Genomic DNA, 17,697 nt, shown 5'->3' with positions numbered 1-17,697 from the left:
GAGAAAATACGTTTGTGTTGCCAAGGTTATGTGAAATATTGTAATGTCTGGAAAATGCTGCCGGGAGACGGGGAGGAGAGCTCCCTAAATGCATGAAAACCTCACCTCTGAGGTTCCAGTCAGCTGTAATCTGACTGTAGTGTGCAGAGGAGCAAGTCATCATACAACATTGTAGGCTACTTATTCAATCTTATTCTACAGTCTGAAGATAAATAATGGAATTCAAAATCCCTTAAAAGTCAGAAAAATCCCCAGATAATGGTGTAATGGGTCTTTGTTGCTTTCTTTCTCTCATAATTGCTTTTCTTCCTTGCTCTTCCATTTTTTGAGAGTATGGTAAAACAATAGTGACTACATGAAAATGTTCTGGGTTATTTGAATTTCCTAACACAATTAGATTTGTCAAGGCCAGGGCTTAACTGCACCACTTTTGCTCTTCCAAAATGATTTGTACTGCACTTTTCTTATTCCCCATCATTTAATCCTAGGTGTAGTGATCCTGAAAACAACCACTCAAGAACTAGATTAATGCAGCCAGATACACAGTGGAGCAACAAGTAAATACTGAGATCTATATGATGTCATTTCACCACTTCTCATAAATAAGCCCCAACAACATCTTTTAAAACTGGACATTTTTATTAAAAACAAAGCATAATTCTGCAAATACACTGCCTATTGCACCACTCAGAAACGGATTTAGATGCCCAGTCTCGGAGAAATGTGTCAGTATTGGGAGGACAGCTGCTATGGTTTTTGTTGGTTTTTTGTTTGTCAGCTGGAAGCAAATAAATCTTTTTGTAGGAGGTAGCATGACGCTGCTTTTGTGAGGCAGCCAATCACAGAGGAGATGAGCAGCCTGGTCTTCATTTATAACAGTGAAACAAATGTGATGATCTACATTTCTCTGGAGAAGCAGTGGTAGTTGTAGTTGTTTTGGCTCATTGTAAAGAGTCAGAGTGGAAGCACTTTCGGGCGCTAAGTCTTTGAGGGCTGTAGCACTGATGAAAGCGCCACATGCAGCCACCGCAGCTAATCATTAGGTAAACAAAGCACACATTTGATTTCCATATCAGCACAAAATGTGATCTCGGCTCGGCAGCGCCTTCATCCCAAAAAACATTTTTTAAATAAGCAGCATAGTGTGAGTGCAGAACTTCCTTTTTTTCCCAACCTTATTAGATTTAGTGAGCAATGTAATGACGTCGATGGAAAACAAAGCTCCTGCAGCATCTTAGAGCCCTCCGCTGTGATGACAATGACAAAAGCAACGTTTCCTTGAAGCAAACTCCGCTGTGCAGATGTCGTCAGACTACAAAACAATTTTTATATACTATGAATGTCTGACAGTGCAGCCAGAAGCCCAGCCACTCTCTTTTCTCAGGTAGGCTTCAAATTCACAGGAAGACACACACACAAACACACACTCTATTCATCCAATGCCCTCAGGGAGACAGAGAGTCCTGCTGGCTGTGAGTGTTTGATGTTACAGTGGTCCACCCCGGCTTCATAAGAGCCCCCCATTGCAGGAGAAATGGTCTAAATGTCACACTTCACCCTCCACTGGGCTGCTCGCCGTGCCTGTGTGTGTATGCAAGATTGTACATGCAACATGTAGCCATGCATGTAGCAGTATGTGGTGAAGGGGAGCTATTTCTGGAATATGAAATGAGGTCACAGATGGAGACAGCTGAACTTAAGTGATTTCTGTTGTATCTCATACCAATACATGGCAGCAGATCACAATGTGCTGTACACTGCTCACTACTGATTACTGGTGATTGTAAACACCACTGATTGGAACCATTAATGTCCATCAAGATGCACTTTCAGATGACACGAAGTGAAGTGTCTTTGGCAAGGAGCAGCGTGACTCAACAACAGGACAGGAAAACCCTTGGGAGATGTGGCACTCCCACAAACATGGCACATGCACTCACTTAAGTGTAGAACTCTTCAGGCTGTAGGTCAGCGAGTGTGTGACAGTAACAGCATAATGTAGTTAACCTCTTCTTGAAGTTGTTACCCAGCAAAATCACAACAAACGTCTCTATCCTCATCTCCTCTTTCTTTCTTACTCCATGCAATAAACATGCATTTTATAGCAGGAGAAAGCTTTATTCAGAAAAGTTCTTCTAAAGTCTCCGTCTTTCTGTCTCATCCTCACTGTTCTGCTTCTTTCTCTCCTCTAAGATTTTTATTTTTCCCCACTCATTGAAATACAAAGAGCTGGGTTAGTAGGACCGGGACAGTGTTATACTGAACTATCAGACCAGGTTTAGCTATGATGAGGCTTGGACTTACTCTTATGTTCAGGTTTGGCTCGGACTGAAGAATTTGGGCAAAATATGTAATTGCAGTTTTGTAATCGATATTGTGGTTGTGACATAAATCTTGGCTATAAATTTATAAATTTCTCTCCAGGCGTCAATTGATCTACAAACAAACATCTGCAAAACATCGAATAAACATATGGTTTCACATGAGAAGAGTTTTAGTTGTAATGACATTGAACAGTTACTGAACAGTTGTGTGTAGGGAAAGGGCGCTCCAGTCTTGAATCTCTGGATTCAGAGCTTTTAGCATGATAAGCTTAAAACTATGTGATCGACTGAACATTTTTTAGAACTTCTTATTTCCTTTTATCGGCATAGTCACATATTCAGATCTACAAAACAGGCATAAATATGTTAGGGGGCAGTCCATGGGTTTGTTTGTTTATTTGTTTGTTGTGTGTCATGTCAGGAGACTGTGTTGTTTTTGCGTCGACTTACCAGTTGACTTTCTGGCCTGCTTGCTGTGTGCAGTGTGCAAGTGCAGTGGCAACTCAAGCACAAGCTTGTACACATGAGTGCTTGCAGGCAGATTGCACATAGCCACACAGAAGAAACCACAGAAATTGTTGTAGACCACGCTATAAGTTATAAGTGACTAATGTCCATATCTTACTCAGAAAATCATTGTACGTAACGATGGCAAACACAAGTATTAGCATTCATTCATGATACATTTGTGAATCTTTTTTACTCTACCACTGGGTTAGCCTTCGCCTTTTATTATTATATGATTGTAAATAAAACTTATGTGACTTTTAGTTATTGGGATCACCAACCTCTAATAGAAAAAGAGTCATAAACAACCGGACACTTGTTCTTAGAAATTAATCAGTCTGATTTATGAGTGGTGGTATGCATCAATAAGAAGGTTCAAACGGATAATGAACCACATTATAATGCCTAATTAGCATCTTTGTGATGGACTGTAAATATGGTAGTGGAATTTGGTAGCAGTTAACATCATAGTACTGTAATGTTGACCTCTGTAGTAAATTCAGATTTAATGTGATAAACTGAGAGTTAAAGTCAGGACAACAGCTCATTCTGTCCCCAATCATTGATGTTCTTGGTTATGTAAAGCTCGCTGCTCTTCACCTTGTTGATGCCTTGATGACTTCACATTAAGTTTTAGTGTGTGTGTGTGTGTGTGTGTGTGTGTGTGTGTGTGTGTGTGTGTGTGTGTGTGTGTGTGGTGTGTGTGTGTGTGTGTGTGTGTGTGTGTGTGTGTGTGTCTCCATCTATCTGTATGCATCCCATTCAAGCAGCTTCCAAGAGCTTAGAGGGCTGTTGCTAGGCAATGCTATTAAAAAATCCATTCCTCTCTGTATGTTAGCTCTGTATGGTTGCTCTGTTTGTCTCCCGTTTTGTGTTGCTAATTCCACGGTAGAAACTGGAGTAGCGCAAGACATTTGCCTTGTTAGTCCTGCACAATGTTTTCTTTCGGAAGTGCCCCTTTCTCGTGGGAGGCCGCTTTGGCTTCAGATGACTTCCTAAACAGAAAAAAAATTAAGTGTCTTTCTAGGGAGCTGCTCAGTATTAGCATAATGAAAGAGGGTGTTTGCCATTTGATGATTAGTTTTAAAGAATGTCATTATGCCACATTCTGGTGTGCAGCGCTGCGGTGCTCGTACAGCAAAATCTGCGGAGGTGTGTATTTGTGCTTCATTAAACAGAAAGCTCATATGTTTCTTTGAAGTCATAATCTTCAGTGTCTTAATATAAATACATCTCTAGTTTGCTATCCTCTGTCATGTGTTGACATACATATGACTGTAGTAATTCCCTTATATCCAGGTTATGTAATGTTTTACATTAACTGCTCTGAGTATCCAGTGTCTGACAGGTATGACTTGGAATAAATCCTCTGCTGTACGTTGCATAGACCCGTTTAACTTTTCATATTTGTTTGAAATGGATTTAACCATATTAGTAGTCAAGTGTGAACCATTAGCACTAAACTGCAGTGAAATGCTGCACATGTTTAATCAGTCAGTGGTGGCCAGTGTACTCTTTTATGCTGCAGGCTGCTGGGGCAGCAGCATGTCGCACATGAACACATGGAGACTGGACAAGCTGGTCAAAAAGACTGGGTCTGTGCTTGGCAGAGTTGTGGAGAGACGCATCTTGGACAATACCAACCATCCTCTCCACAACATTCTGGCAGGACAGAACGTTTCATCTCACTGCGCTGCAGAACAGAAAGGTTGAGGAGATCCTTTGTTTCCACTGCCATCAGGCTATACAACACCTCAGCCAAAGGAAGTGGACTAATTTATTTGTTATTGTTTATTTATTATTAACTTAACTTTATTATTATTATTATTATCAACAATGAGCTAATGGACACATCTATCTATCTATCTATCTATCTATCTATCTATCTATCTATCTATCTATCTATCTATCTATCTAAACAAAGAACAGCTGAGGTTGGTGGAAGGAAATGTCATTAGTTTTGCAGGTTTTTGCCATGATTAAAACCATTTCACAAATTAAAATTTTGACGTTAGGGTTTATGAGAGTTAAGGGATTACTAGATTACTAAAATGATTACAGTTCACCATGAATGTCTGTACAAAATTTCATGACAATCCGTCTAATAGATGTTGATATATTTCAGTCTGGACTAAAGTGGTTGACCGATCAACATCCCTGGAGGCTTGCATGGCTAAAAACAAAAAAGCTATGGGCACATGGTGTCATTAATGTGTCAAAGTCTTGTTTTACTGTGTATAAACAGCAGACATCAGTGATCAAATGTGTATTCTTTGTTTGATTCCTGAAAAGCAGGTCCATCCAGCAAAAAGATGAATCATCCATCATAATCCCACAGAACTGAGACCATTTCTTTTTCTTTTTTTTTTTTGTCTTTTTAATTCCCATGTTCAGTTGAGTGTTTACATGCTGTCTGTTACTGAATCGGAAACTCAATCAGTCATTTTGGAAGTTTATTCCAGTGAAAACATTAGCAAAGCCAGTGTTAAGGCCACAGGGGTTGCAGTATTGTGGTGGCAGATGGGGACTTCAAGCCCAGTACCCAAATTCACACTCAGGCTTTTCCACAGATCTATCTCAGACTCCCACCAACCATCTCAACTACTCAGCTATTCAGTGTTGTTAGAGTCATTATTGTTTCCCAGCTGTGTTTACTGGCAAGCTAACAACACTAATCTAAGATTCATATGAACTGCATTACACGTGGAATTGTGACTAGTAACAATATTTTATTCTCTATCAGGAAAGTGATGGAAGTAGAATGGATGTAGTGCATCTTACTTGCTTTTTATGATTTTATTTTCTAGTGAAAATCTTGTTTTACATGATTGTAAAACAAACTTCTTTGTAAGTTATTGTTGTGGGTCTTGTGAACAAAAACACACACACAAGGACAGACTCAAAAGAAAGCGTACTGTCTGACCCACCAGAGTCGGTGTGGGACGAAGAAGCAGCCCAGGGACAGACAGGGAGAATGAAAGAGTGAGCAACGGCAGGCGGACCGTGAAGAGAAGTAACACTACCAAAGAATGTACTTTGACTTTGATTGTGTGTCATCGTGAGTCATCGCCTGTGTTCATCACCACAGCGGCTAGCAGAATGAGAAACCACAGCACCTCAGGGTCTTGACAACATATCGTTGTCTCCCTGTCACTTTGTTTTTGTATATACCTGCCCACTCCTTCCCTTCATTTACCTTTTGTCCGCGTCTCTTTCTCTCTCTGTAATGTTAATGTCAGTCTGTCAATAGTTTGGTGACTAGTTACACTATTGGTCAAATGTTTTCCAACACCACCGTTTTTCCAGTTTTCATTAAAATTGAAGGAGTTCAAATGTAAATCCAGTGATTAGCCTTAGATGGTACAAAGGCAAATGGTAAACTGCAATAAAAAAAAAATAAAATAAAAAAAATAGTGTATATCACCAAAAACTGAACATCAACTGTAAATTTGATAGAAAACAGGGATTAAGGGATTTTCAGGGATTTAATTGCTTTAATTGAAATTGCTTAACTTCCAACATTCCTGAAGCAACGGAAGTAAATGAAGTGTTGAAAGTTAATACAAACAATTCCTACAGCTACCCCAGCTTTTGTTGATTACTTACAAACTGTCATGGTCTGCCCCTGAATAGACTATTTATATAGACTTTATGTTTGGATTTTTAATTTGAAATTACTTACCTTGTGTGTCCACTGTCGTTTGGTTTTGCCTCCGCTGTAATTGTCTGTCCCGCTCTAATGTGTTTCACCTGTGTCTTGTGTGTATTTAAGTCTCTGTCTGTCGGTTCATCTGTTGTGTTCCAGCATGAATTACTTATTCAGTTTGACTCCTAGTGCTTCTCTTTGGTTTTTCTCATGGTTCCATGTGTTTCTGTTAGTTTCCCCTTTTATTTTCCTGACGTTTTTTGCCTTAGTTTTTGGTTCTTGGGCACCCAGATCGGATTTTTGGAGCTTTGTGAGGTCCAAAATGCTGGTGCACCCACATAAACACATTCTCAGACACACCATTTGCTTGCAAATTTCTATACCTAGAATTTATTTAAAACATTGTCTGTAAATAATACAGAACTGCAACTCCAATGTGTGTCATCTTACTGAAAAAACTAATAAGGGACAAGTCACTTTTTCAGTGTAAAAAATTAAAAGCGACACAGCAGCAGGCATCTTCTGCTTTCAACAGATTTTCTCAAAACTGCCTTCCTGCACACAAATGGCAAGTTTACCAACTCACTGGGAATAAACAAAAAACCTGAACATTTTTTCTGCAAGGATTCCACTTCTGCAATCTTTTCAGTGACTGGTGTGGGCCTGCTTTGTGTTGCAAATCTTCTCAAATCGTGCATGCAGCTGTGAGACTGCCACTCTTAGCCCATTTTCAGTGTCTACTTTTCATCTATATTTTTTTCTAAATTGAGGTAACTGCAGAATTCTCACACAGGTAGGATGTGTCAAAAGGATTGAATCTGGCCAGCGCTCTGCTGCCTAGCTGTGGGTAGTCCCTTTGTCTTGGTCTTAAACTGCAGCCTCATTGTTGAATCAGAGGTGTCATCAATGAGCTGTTCCTCTTCTGCAGTGCTGAAGTCAGCAGCTGGTGATGCACTGAAAGGGTCTTGGATCCAGTCATATGGTGCAGAATCCTGCACTGGGAAATACCTCTGAAAATGTTTTTGTAAGGTAGAGATAAGAGTTTTCACACATGGAATCACTGTGTTCTTGCAGCTTGACATTGATGAATGATTTCAGGCTCTCAATTAAGTCTATATTCCTCTCTTTCACTCGCTGCTCCCACATGTCTGCTTTTGTCGTGAATGATGTGGTTTTATCTGCCAGCTGTGGAGAGTGTGTGTTGGTGCTCTGCATCTGCACATTTAGTTCACTGAAGTATACAAGATTCATGACAAAGTTGTTATCGCTAAACTTGTGGGCAAATTCATTACCCTCTTCCTCCAAGAAGATTGTGATCTCATCCCACAATTTGAAAAGCCTCAAAACCTTCTCGTGTCATATCCATCTAGAATCACTGTGAAATAAAGCAGCTGTTTGATCGGATCCCGTCTCCTCGCACAGTGCGGAAAAACAACAACAAAAAAAAACTTTACTGTGGCAATAGCTCAGGACTCAGTAGATGGTAGCGCCTCTTGGTGTATCATATAGTGTGCACACTGCACACCGGGGGAAACACGCTTGAACTAGTGCTTGCAGCCTTTCTTGTTTCCCGCCATTGCCTGAGCCCCATCTGTGCAGATCACCACACAGTCCACAAATTTCAGATCAGCCTCTTTCAAGTAATTGCATCCCAAAATTTCAGACCACGCTGACTGTCCACACTGCAAGTATGCTGACTGCACATGTGCCAGGCAAGTGAGCTAGATGCTGTTTTAACGCCCCAAATGCATGTACTGTTTTTCATCCTTCATCCTATTCTGGTTAAGCAGTTGCATTTTTTTATTTTGTTTTTGGTTTTGTTTTGTTTTTTTGTTGTAGGGTCAAACAGACAGCACGAACAGGACAGGTTCTGCATACCACACTTCCACCACCAAGCTGAAACTCCTTAACCTAACAAATGCAAATCCATCATCACCTTCAGCAGACAACAGCCCAATACGCACCAAGCAGCCCAGTCTGTTATCAGGACAGGCTCATTTACAAACATGCAACCTGGAGATGAGTGTGCACCCATATTCACAAACACGCTCGCTCAGACTTTCTCCGAACTATAATATATGATACTGATAATAATAATAATATTCCAGCATTCCCTATCTCTACTGAGAATGATATAATAATGTACAGTTCTCTACTTTCACAAACTGCTTTAAAAGTAATAGGAAAAATATGTGAGTTAAAGAAAGTGTCTGACCAGGGAATGGTACATGAAGTACTGTATTAATGGTTGTCAAAACCCCCCTGGGTTTGGTCAAATGCCTTTCCATATCCTAAATTACTCAACAACAAAAAAAGCCCCTCACCGGAATGCATCTGAGAATTTGCTTGTTGACCAGTTGAAGGTTCTCCATCTGTTCACTCGCTCCTTGTCCTCCACACTGTATCTCCACATCGGCCTGGCCATCCAAACTCCACAAACATGCAAGTAAACATCCTTTGCTCAGGACACAGCTGGAGCCACAATCAAAATTGGCTTTAATCAAAATTTCCAGATTGCTACAACTTTTACAAGCTGCCCTGAGGTGACGGCCTGTTCTGCTCATTCAATCCATACCTTACAACATCAGCTTGGTTTTTCATTCATCATTTCATTGATGCCTGTTGTTGGAGTTGTTCGTGTTGGTGTTGTTTTTGGGTAATTGTTATAAAAAAATACCGTATTTCTCTGTTTTTCTTTATCACACGCCCAGAGGTTCTTTTTCCTCCATTATTTTTTTAGGCTTTAATAGCTTTAATTTAATCAAGTAGTGTAACAAGGTAGTAATTAGCTAAATTAAATAAAAAGTGCCTGGGCACACTAAAGATATTCTGATCAACAGACAGAGGGTTTGGGAAGTGGAGGAGGATAGTGGAGAGTTTTAGAAGAGGGATGGAAGGTAATTTTGTCAAGGAAAGAAGAGAGGAGTTTGCTGCTGTGTTTCCATCATCGGAGCGGAAAAGAGAATTATCAAATGCTTCCCCACCACGCTCTGTAAAAATACCACTTGAGTCTTGAGTTTTGATTGGCAGGCAAAAAACTGAAAATCTACAACAAAGGCTTATCGATGGATGGATGGATGGAGGTGGTGGGGGGGGGGTAGATGAAAGGAAAAGAGAAAAGGAAAGGATGGACATCAAGAAGGAGGTGGCCAGGTTAGAATAGCCTCTCAGCCTGAGGGAGATGAATGGACAGATGCGGGATGGATAGATGGGGGGAAGAGTGAAAGGTGGACAGGTAACCGTGGCCTCTCGAAGCGTTTTAGGTGGGGGGAGAGAAGGGTCATCGGCGTGATCAGCTGCTCAGGCTCCTGCCAGCAAACTGCCCCTCTGGAGGCCAATTAGAGGGGAGGTGGATAGAGCTGGAAACACTGGAGGACTTCCCACAGGCACGCACACACACACACACACACACACACACACACAGAAATACACACATCAGTGCTGACACCGGGTTCATACAATAATCGAACCCCCCAGGCACACACACACACACACATGCACACACACACAGACAGACATTAGTGCAGGCACAGGCTGACAGAGCACTAAAGGCATAGTTTTTGGTTTTAGTTCATATTTCATCATTTTCTCTGAGTTTAAGTGATTTTAGTGAGATTATCAATTCTTCTTCATCATAATAATAATAATCCGGTATTGGATTATTAGTGCTGCTGCTCCACAGATCACAGATGGCAATGACAGTTGGTTGTTTAGTCTGTCTGTCTGACATTCATGGTGCCCAGAGAATGGATCGTAGTGACTTTGGTGCCATGTCCTCCGGTGCCACCATGTAGTTCACATTTGTGGTTTTGAGTGTGATGTCTCTATAACTGTTGGATGTTTTGACAAAAAGCTGTTTCACTGTTTATACAGGCACCTGGCTATTTCTAAAGACAGACTTAAGAAATTGTGAACCTATCCTTAACACCCTTGGTAGTTGGCAAATAGTTGTGTTGTGTTATGTTTGGATTGTCCAAATAACATGTTGTTTATGGTAATAATGCTTCGATGTGTGTGTGTGTGTGTGTGTGTGTGTGTGTGTGTGTAGAACTTCTCTGTAGGTTTACAGTCATATCTGCTGCAGTCAACAAAAAACCATCAGATGTGAGGAGTTGTCTTTGTATTCTCTAGAGGTGTGTGTCTGTGACTGCATGCGTGTGTGTGTGTCTGTGTGTGTGTGTGTGTGAGATCCACCTCATGACCATGAGTTCATCTCCACCATCACCAACCCTGCAGTGCTTCTTATGATGTACAAAAATCTCAGAAAGGACACACACACACACACACACACACCCACACAAACCTAATGCCTTCTAAAGTTCAGCCTGAAACTTTGAAATGGTTGCATTTCTTTCTGCACATGTGTACAAACACACGCGCACGCACACACACACACACACACACAATGTCCCTGAGAAATTGTGACAAATTCCTGGAGTTGGAGGCCTGATTATCTCCCGTTGAGCCAATCTGACCATTAGCAGTGTGTGCTGACCGACAGGTGCTGCAGCGGCCACATTCTATGGGTTGCTGTGCTGTTACCTTTATGCCTAATGAGGAGGGGTGAAGGGTCTAGTGCAGACCCACTATTGATGGATTACAAAGAATGACCTTAAACCATCCTCCAACTAATACAACTAGCTTAAGTGAGTTAAACCAGCACAAGCCCCAGCCCCTCTGCTCATCTCCTTCCGTCCTGAAACACCAGCACGTCTACAGAGAAAATTGTAATCTCAACTGATACTGTTTTAATCTGTGTGCCTGAAGCATTATGTGTCCACTTTAGGAATTAATTAAATTCCAACACTTTCCTGCTGTGTTTTAAATACAGATGTTGTCATTATTGGCAGCTGAATCGAGGCTTCGCCCACTGAATGAGCATTTGTACATTTTAGCTGCCTGTACAATAACCTGATTATTGCAGAGTGCACTTACTCCTCATATTGCAAAAACAGCTTTTCTTTCCAGCTAAGTGTCAAGTAAAATGTAAGGGAACATTTGAAATGTTGCCACAAAATGAAAAAAAATGAATTTGTTTCCCTGAGTTGGGTGCAGCCAATGAATCAGTTTCTCCCAGGAAACAGAAAAAAACATTCAAGGTTTGATTATTAACTTGCTGTTGCCATTTATTGTGCTGCCTAAATGATAATACTGTAATACCCTGACTAATACCCAGGCTACTGTCACATTACCGGTCCAGTAATGTCACACTTCATGTTCATTATTTGAATTCCCATCGCTGTTAATACTGTATTTATAAAAAAAAACAAAAAAAACACCTCCCTATTTTTGTGTAAAAGCATGTGTAATATTTTAGAAGTTTTTTTTTTACTTTGCCCTCTCCATGCCACACTCCTACTGCCATGCATCATGTTATTGATAGAAACCCAGCGCTCATGCACACAGGCTGATGAACTGAAGGTCTTCTGTCCAAACCATCCCGCACTGACAATAGGCACTTAAACAGATGAACTGTGTCTGCTGTTGAATGTTGTTGGTTGTTCTATAAGCCATTAGATACTTCACGAAAAAATTACAATGATAAAATATAATAACAACAAAGCTAATTAACTTGCGCTCTGTTACTGTTTGTTCACTTAGCCATCATTTTTCCTAAAATCAAGGTGAGAGCGCTGGAGAGGCTTAAAAAGCACATTTCAAGTACCAATCTGACCACTTGGATTGCTTGGTTATGAAAAACAGCATATGGTATCTGCCTTATACTGTGCTCACTGAGGCCATGTTTTATACAGAGCTTACTTTGTGTGCGTCTGTGTGTGAGTTTACACTGTATATTGATGTAAGATACTTGTCATTATTGGCATCTCCAAATTTGCTGCTTTCACATGGAATTTTCTTCTGTTTTTGTCTGTGTATAGTTTCTTGGAAGACGAAGTAATAAGATTAGCCCTGTTACAATGTGTGGTTGGGACATGAAAAAAAAATCTGACTCGCAAAAAAAAATGTATCTGGCTCTTTGTCTCTATCCTCCTGTGTACCATACCTCAGTTTGAATTCTTCACAATCAAAGTCGACACAGTTTCGAGATGGATGACAGCATCATATTAATGACGGTTATCAATCAATCCACATTTCATCAAACTTTCTGCACATTTTTATATTTTTCTTTTTGTGCCTAAAGTCCCTCCTTTTCTGTCCCAGTGACAGCTCAGTATTTTGCCAAAAGTATGGCAGATTTTATGTTTTTCCAGCTCTGCCTCACACAGTCTTTCAAGTTTTTAAAGCAGACTAGCTGGCAGATGTCCCATCAGACTCATAGCTTGTGGTGTTACTTCACCTCCACTCCCAAGGCACTTGCACTGGCATAGTGTGGGGGGAAAAAAGAGTAATTTAAAATCCTGAGACAGGGAGGACTTTTGCGATTATTTTATTTTTAGTCCAGCTCCTGTGTTTTTCTTCTCTTTTTTTTTCAGGTCATCACCCCCACAGAGATCTAAGAACAGGTACAGAGAGCTATCTCCAAAGACAGAAAGACACATAGATAAAGAGGGGGATTCAATCTCCTCACAGATTCAAAGGGAGATGGTGACAAAGACTGAGCAAATACAACCGAGGCAGAGACGTAGAGGAAAAAAAGAGTCCAAGTGTGGTTTGGTTTTATATAGTCTCTAGTAAATATTTTGCCACTTGGCTACATCTGCAAAAAGAAGCCAAATACAGGGTGTGGTCACACAAAAAAGAACTTAATATTATATGTAGAAAAATGAACATAAGAATCATTTAACTTGTTGGTAGACAAAAGTAGATATTTCAGTGTCTCACTACAAATGTGTGCACACAAGATTGTGTGCCCTTGTGCTTTGCTGTGTGAGCAGCAAGGAATACTTTTCTTACATATGTGCAGCAGTGTAAGAGAGCAGTGCCTGTGGATGTTCCACTATCACAGATGCTTCCAGCGGTTCCAGCCCGAAGTAGCTCTCATTCTCTAAAACACTGATGCTCTTATTCTGAAAAGAAAAGAAAAAACACCTGAAAATTTGATGTGTAGGAGAATTTGAATTGGTGATGATAACCGAGTCTCTGTTAGAACTAGAAGCCAATCCCCAGAGAGTCACTATATACTGTGAAATCATTGATCGCTGTACGGTGAGGAAGGTTCTGTGCTGCTTTTTGCACAAAACCCTGACTGACGAATGTAATGTACATGATTGACAGTTAGACAGTCAACCAACTGCTTATGGACAATCTTCTCAATGACTGTGCTTGGAGATCAGCGATTGCTTCTAATTTCTAGAGGTAAAGGTCACAGTCGAGCCTCTTATAATAGTAGTAGTAAAACCACCTCACATCTACTGTATCACTGAGAGGCGACCATTTTGTTCGAGCTTCGTTACATTACATGAGTACATTAAAGATGAAGTAAATAGGAGTTGTGTTGACACTGAGTGATGACCAAGATGATTTTAAAGACAAAGGACTCTGTCTTACACCCAGTGCAAAGTGGCACCAAGCACAACAGTGTGTCTTTGCTCGTCTCAGACGGACGCAGTTGTCATTTTCCCAGCGTCTATTTTGTTTGAATAGCAATTTCACTTGCGCCCATCTGAGTGCCCACGGGTGTGCTGGTCTTAGGGTGTGGTCAGGTGCATTGTTGGAGCACTGCTATCTTGATCAAATGCGCTATTGACCAGCAAAAACCTGGTCTGAAGTCAGTGGTACAGTATTTCATTGTTATTTTAAGGGCACATTAACAAGAGAGTGTGTGCCTACATAGATATGTGCACATGCTGAACTGCACACACACAGACACATGCACACACACACACACACACATACTGACCAACACAACTCTGACTGCACTGTTTGTTGAGTGTAGGTGTCCCACTGACACTGAAATGGAGCGGAGGAGATCATAAAGACAGAATATATCGGTTTCTTAGGCTCCCCTCATGTCGTGGTTGTAAATAAAACTTTAGGCCCTAATTATATTTTCCCCAGGAAATGGGGGAAAACGGAAAAGTCAGAGAAAGAAAAAAGAGAGAGAGAGGGCTGCAAGCCATAAACAGCTGTTTCAGCTCTGCACACCTCCCTGCTCTGACACAGATTCATTTTCTCTGCAGAGAAGTGTTCTTGCTTACTACCTGGCAGATCCATAGTTACAATAACAATCTGCCAAGGTGTGAACACACCTGGCTTTTGAAGGGATTGGTGGATGGAACTCTGGTTTATTTCATGTTACCCACCCAAAACACGCCCGTGATTATTGAAGAGACTAAGTACAACCCCTCTAAACCAACCATTTTTTCCACCATTAAACCTGTAAAAGTGGATTTTACACACCATGAATGCACTTGCTCCATGTGCTTCAGACCATGCACTTAGATCATTAAAATAGAGCCCCATGTCTCATTTTCTGGTTTAAAGCTGTTTGCTTTGAAATATAAGAAATGTAATTTGGTTGTAAAAGTAAAGTAAATTCCACCATTTAAAGTTCAGAGACACTTTACTGTGCCCTATTTATTATCAGAAATACATATACTTAGATTCATCATTGGGATCTAAAACCAAACCACTACATCAGACTGAACTGAGAAATGTCCTGCTCAGCTGCTGGAGGGGATAGGTAAGTTTGCAAGGACCAGGGTCAGCCTCAGACTTGGTGTGAAGTATCAGCTGAGAGTGAGATGCCAGATCATAAATACCAACACACTGGCATGTTTATATCAGGTGACATGATTCAGCTGATAAACTTCCAGACTGATCAGCTGATCACATGAACATTTTTTCTGCTCTTTACAAGCTAGCACCATGCTCTATTGTCACCATCTAAGATGCTAATAACATGTATTCTTTTTCTCTCTCTCTCTCTCTCTCTCTCTCTCTCTCTCTCTCTCTCTCTCTCTCTCTCTCTCAGTGGTCAGCAGGCCTTCCTGTTGGAGAACGTGCCCTGTAACAACGTCAGTTGCCACAGTGTAGGAAGGATGTTCCACATTCACTGGGACCAGTCAGATTTGGGAGCCATCCAAAATGCTGTTATGGCAACGTTCTTTGATATCTATGAGGATGTGAGTAATTTTTGCTCAGTTAATGTATGTAGGTGCTTGCTTTGGTCATACATACACCATCCTTCTCTCTTCTTTCTCTTTGTGCCTTTCACATCTGTTTCTCCTCTAAACATCCATCTCCCTCAATTTCTCCTCTTCCTTATCCAATTAATGCACAGACATCAGCAGTGATACTGGTGTCAGACAGTTAATTATGCAGCTAAAATGACATCTCTTTATTTCTACAATATTATAACTTGATGCCAATTGGAGAATATAAATGTATAAATCTAACAGCACAAACAAGAATATTTGATTTCTCTAATGCAGAAAATTGGATTATGTGTTTTTTCTACACTGACGTAACCAAAAATAATTTAAGGTCATAATTTTTCCACTCATGCTCAGAAGCAATATTCTAGATTTGAACTGAGGACAATGTTGAGTTCAGTTTAGTGCTTGTTTGTCATCAGTAATGCAGTTAAAAGCACACTCAGTAGCTTGTGTGCAAGCCTATTTTATCATGTCTTTGCCGGCGATTGTATTCACAAGAACAGGCACTTATTTATCTTCTGTCTATGCTCCGGTGCTTTTGTGTTTTTCATACTTTATATGCATGCTGTTATTGTATACTTACCGTCTTTCTTTATGTTTTTCATCTTGGATTTCTATCCAGATATCTATAGTGATAATGGAGTGTGCATATGTTGTGTTTCATAGGTTCTGCTCACAGATTCTAATGCATATAGTACAGTAGCTCTTTTGCAATCTACTGTATGTGCTTGTCTTATCAGAATTAATTATAACTGCTTTTGTGGCCTGTCTGTTGGATTCTGCTCTCTCTCTCTCTCTCTCTCTCTCTCTCTCTCTCTCTCTCTCTCTCTCTCTCTTCATCCCTCGCTCTCTCACTCACCCTTGAGACAGAATTTTTAAATGGGAGCGAGAGATGTAGTGAGGACAAGAGAAAAGAGGAAGAATAGAGATGATAAGATAATGCTGGATCAGTCACCCAGTGTGTTACAGGGATAAAAATGTACATCAGAAGACACACACACCATGCTCTCATTGTCCCTTATCTGCATGCCTGTCTTCATTTGCAGGGTATATTAGACATGCTGGTTCTGAGCCAGGCAGCGGGCAAAAATGACTTGATCATCCATGCTTTAAAGAACAATTTTGAAGCTGATGCCTACTTCGTTAAAGTGATGGGTAAGTAACTGATTTGCCCTGTATGCTCTGCTCCTCCCTCCTCTCCACATACATAAACCAGTTTATTGAAGGGGCCACGTGTAGGAAGAAAAGGTCTTCTTCTTTTTCTTCCCAAGCTGTCCTCATCGTATTACACACACAACTGGAACTTGAATAATTTATGACTTAGTGTATGTTTTCTACTATAACAGCCCCTGCTACACCAATTAAAATCATCACTGAACATGAGCAGCTCTTTTCCCCAGACCGAGAAAACAGATGGTCATGACCATTATCTGTCATATTAGTGTGATTTTTTTAGTCCGGAGCTACTCAGTTGGGGGTGAAAAGGGGGATCTTCTGTGAGCTTTTTATTCTATTTCAGCTTAAATTAAAATGGCTACTGTCAGCACAAAACTGCTTTTGTAAATGCACCTTCTCCCAAAAGGTCATTTTAAATACTGCCTCAGACTTCTCTCCCAGCTTCTCTGGTAGAAACATGTATATTAATGTTAACAAAGATATTAATGCAGCAAAAATTAGCTATGACTCAAAAATGGTCGTGTTTAACTTGTTGTTCTTTCTCTTTACATGATATCAAATTTCCTTCTTTTTGTGTTAGCTGTTTATTATTATTATTATTAATTATTTATTTATTTATTTTCAAATTATTTATTTATTTTCAAATTATTATTTTTTAGAACCAATGTCTGGCTGAAAATGTGCGGCTCTCATTGTGAACTAGTACTGATTCTAAACTGAAATTAAAACCATGATTATTCATTAAGTTATGAACACAATGTAAAACTGTGATTAATAATGATTTACTGTTTTTTTTTTACTAAGCACAAATGTCTAACCATGTCGCCACGATATCCTGGGTTCAAAGCCAGACTGATATATCTGTTGCATGTCTTCCTCCTCCTCCTTTCCCCATGTTATCTCTCACTTTCCATTTTTGATTATCTGATAAAGATGACAGAAACCTATTCCATTCCTTCCTTCCTAACCTTATTCTGTTTATGCA

At 40.2% G+C, this 17,697-nt stretch overlaps 1 protein-coding gene across 1 annotated transcript in view; it reads left to right on the top strand.

Moving 5' to 3' along the window:
* Positions 1–17,697, top strand: part of itfg1 (integrin alpha FG-GAP repeat containing 1) — a 147,496-nt gene that overhangs the window by 78,694 nt on the left and 51,105 nt on the right. Inside the window, exons 11-12 of the mRNA XM_022745550.1 lie at positions 15,353–15,503; positions 16,583–16,691. Coding sequence (XP_022601271.1) covers positions 15,353–15,503; positions 16,583–16,691 — 260 coding nt within the window. The remainder of the gene's footprint in view (positions 1–15,352; positions 15,504–16,582; positions 16,692–17,697) is intronic.

The sequence above is a fragment of the Seriola dumerili genome, unplaced genomic scaffold, assembly GCF_002260705.1.
Source record: "Seriola dumerili isolate Sdu_G_001 unplaced genomic scaffold, Sdu_1.0 BDQW01000003.1, whole genome shotgun sequence".
In the NCBI taxonomy this organism is placed as follows: Eukaryota; Metazoa; Chordata; class Actinopteri; order Carangiformes; family Carangidae; genus Seriola; species Seriola dumerili.
This window is presented reverse-complemented; position numbering and strand designations above follow the sequence as displayed.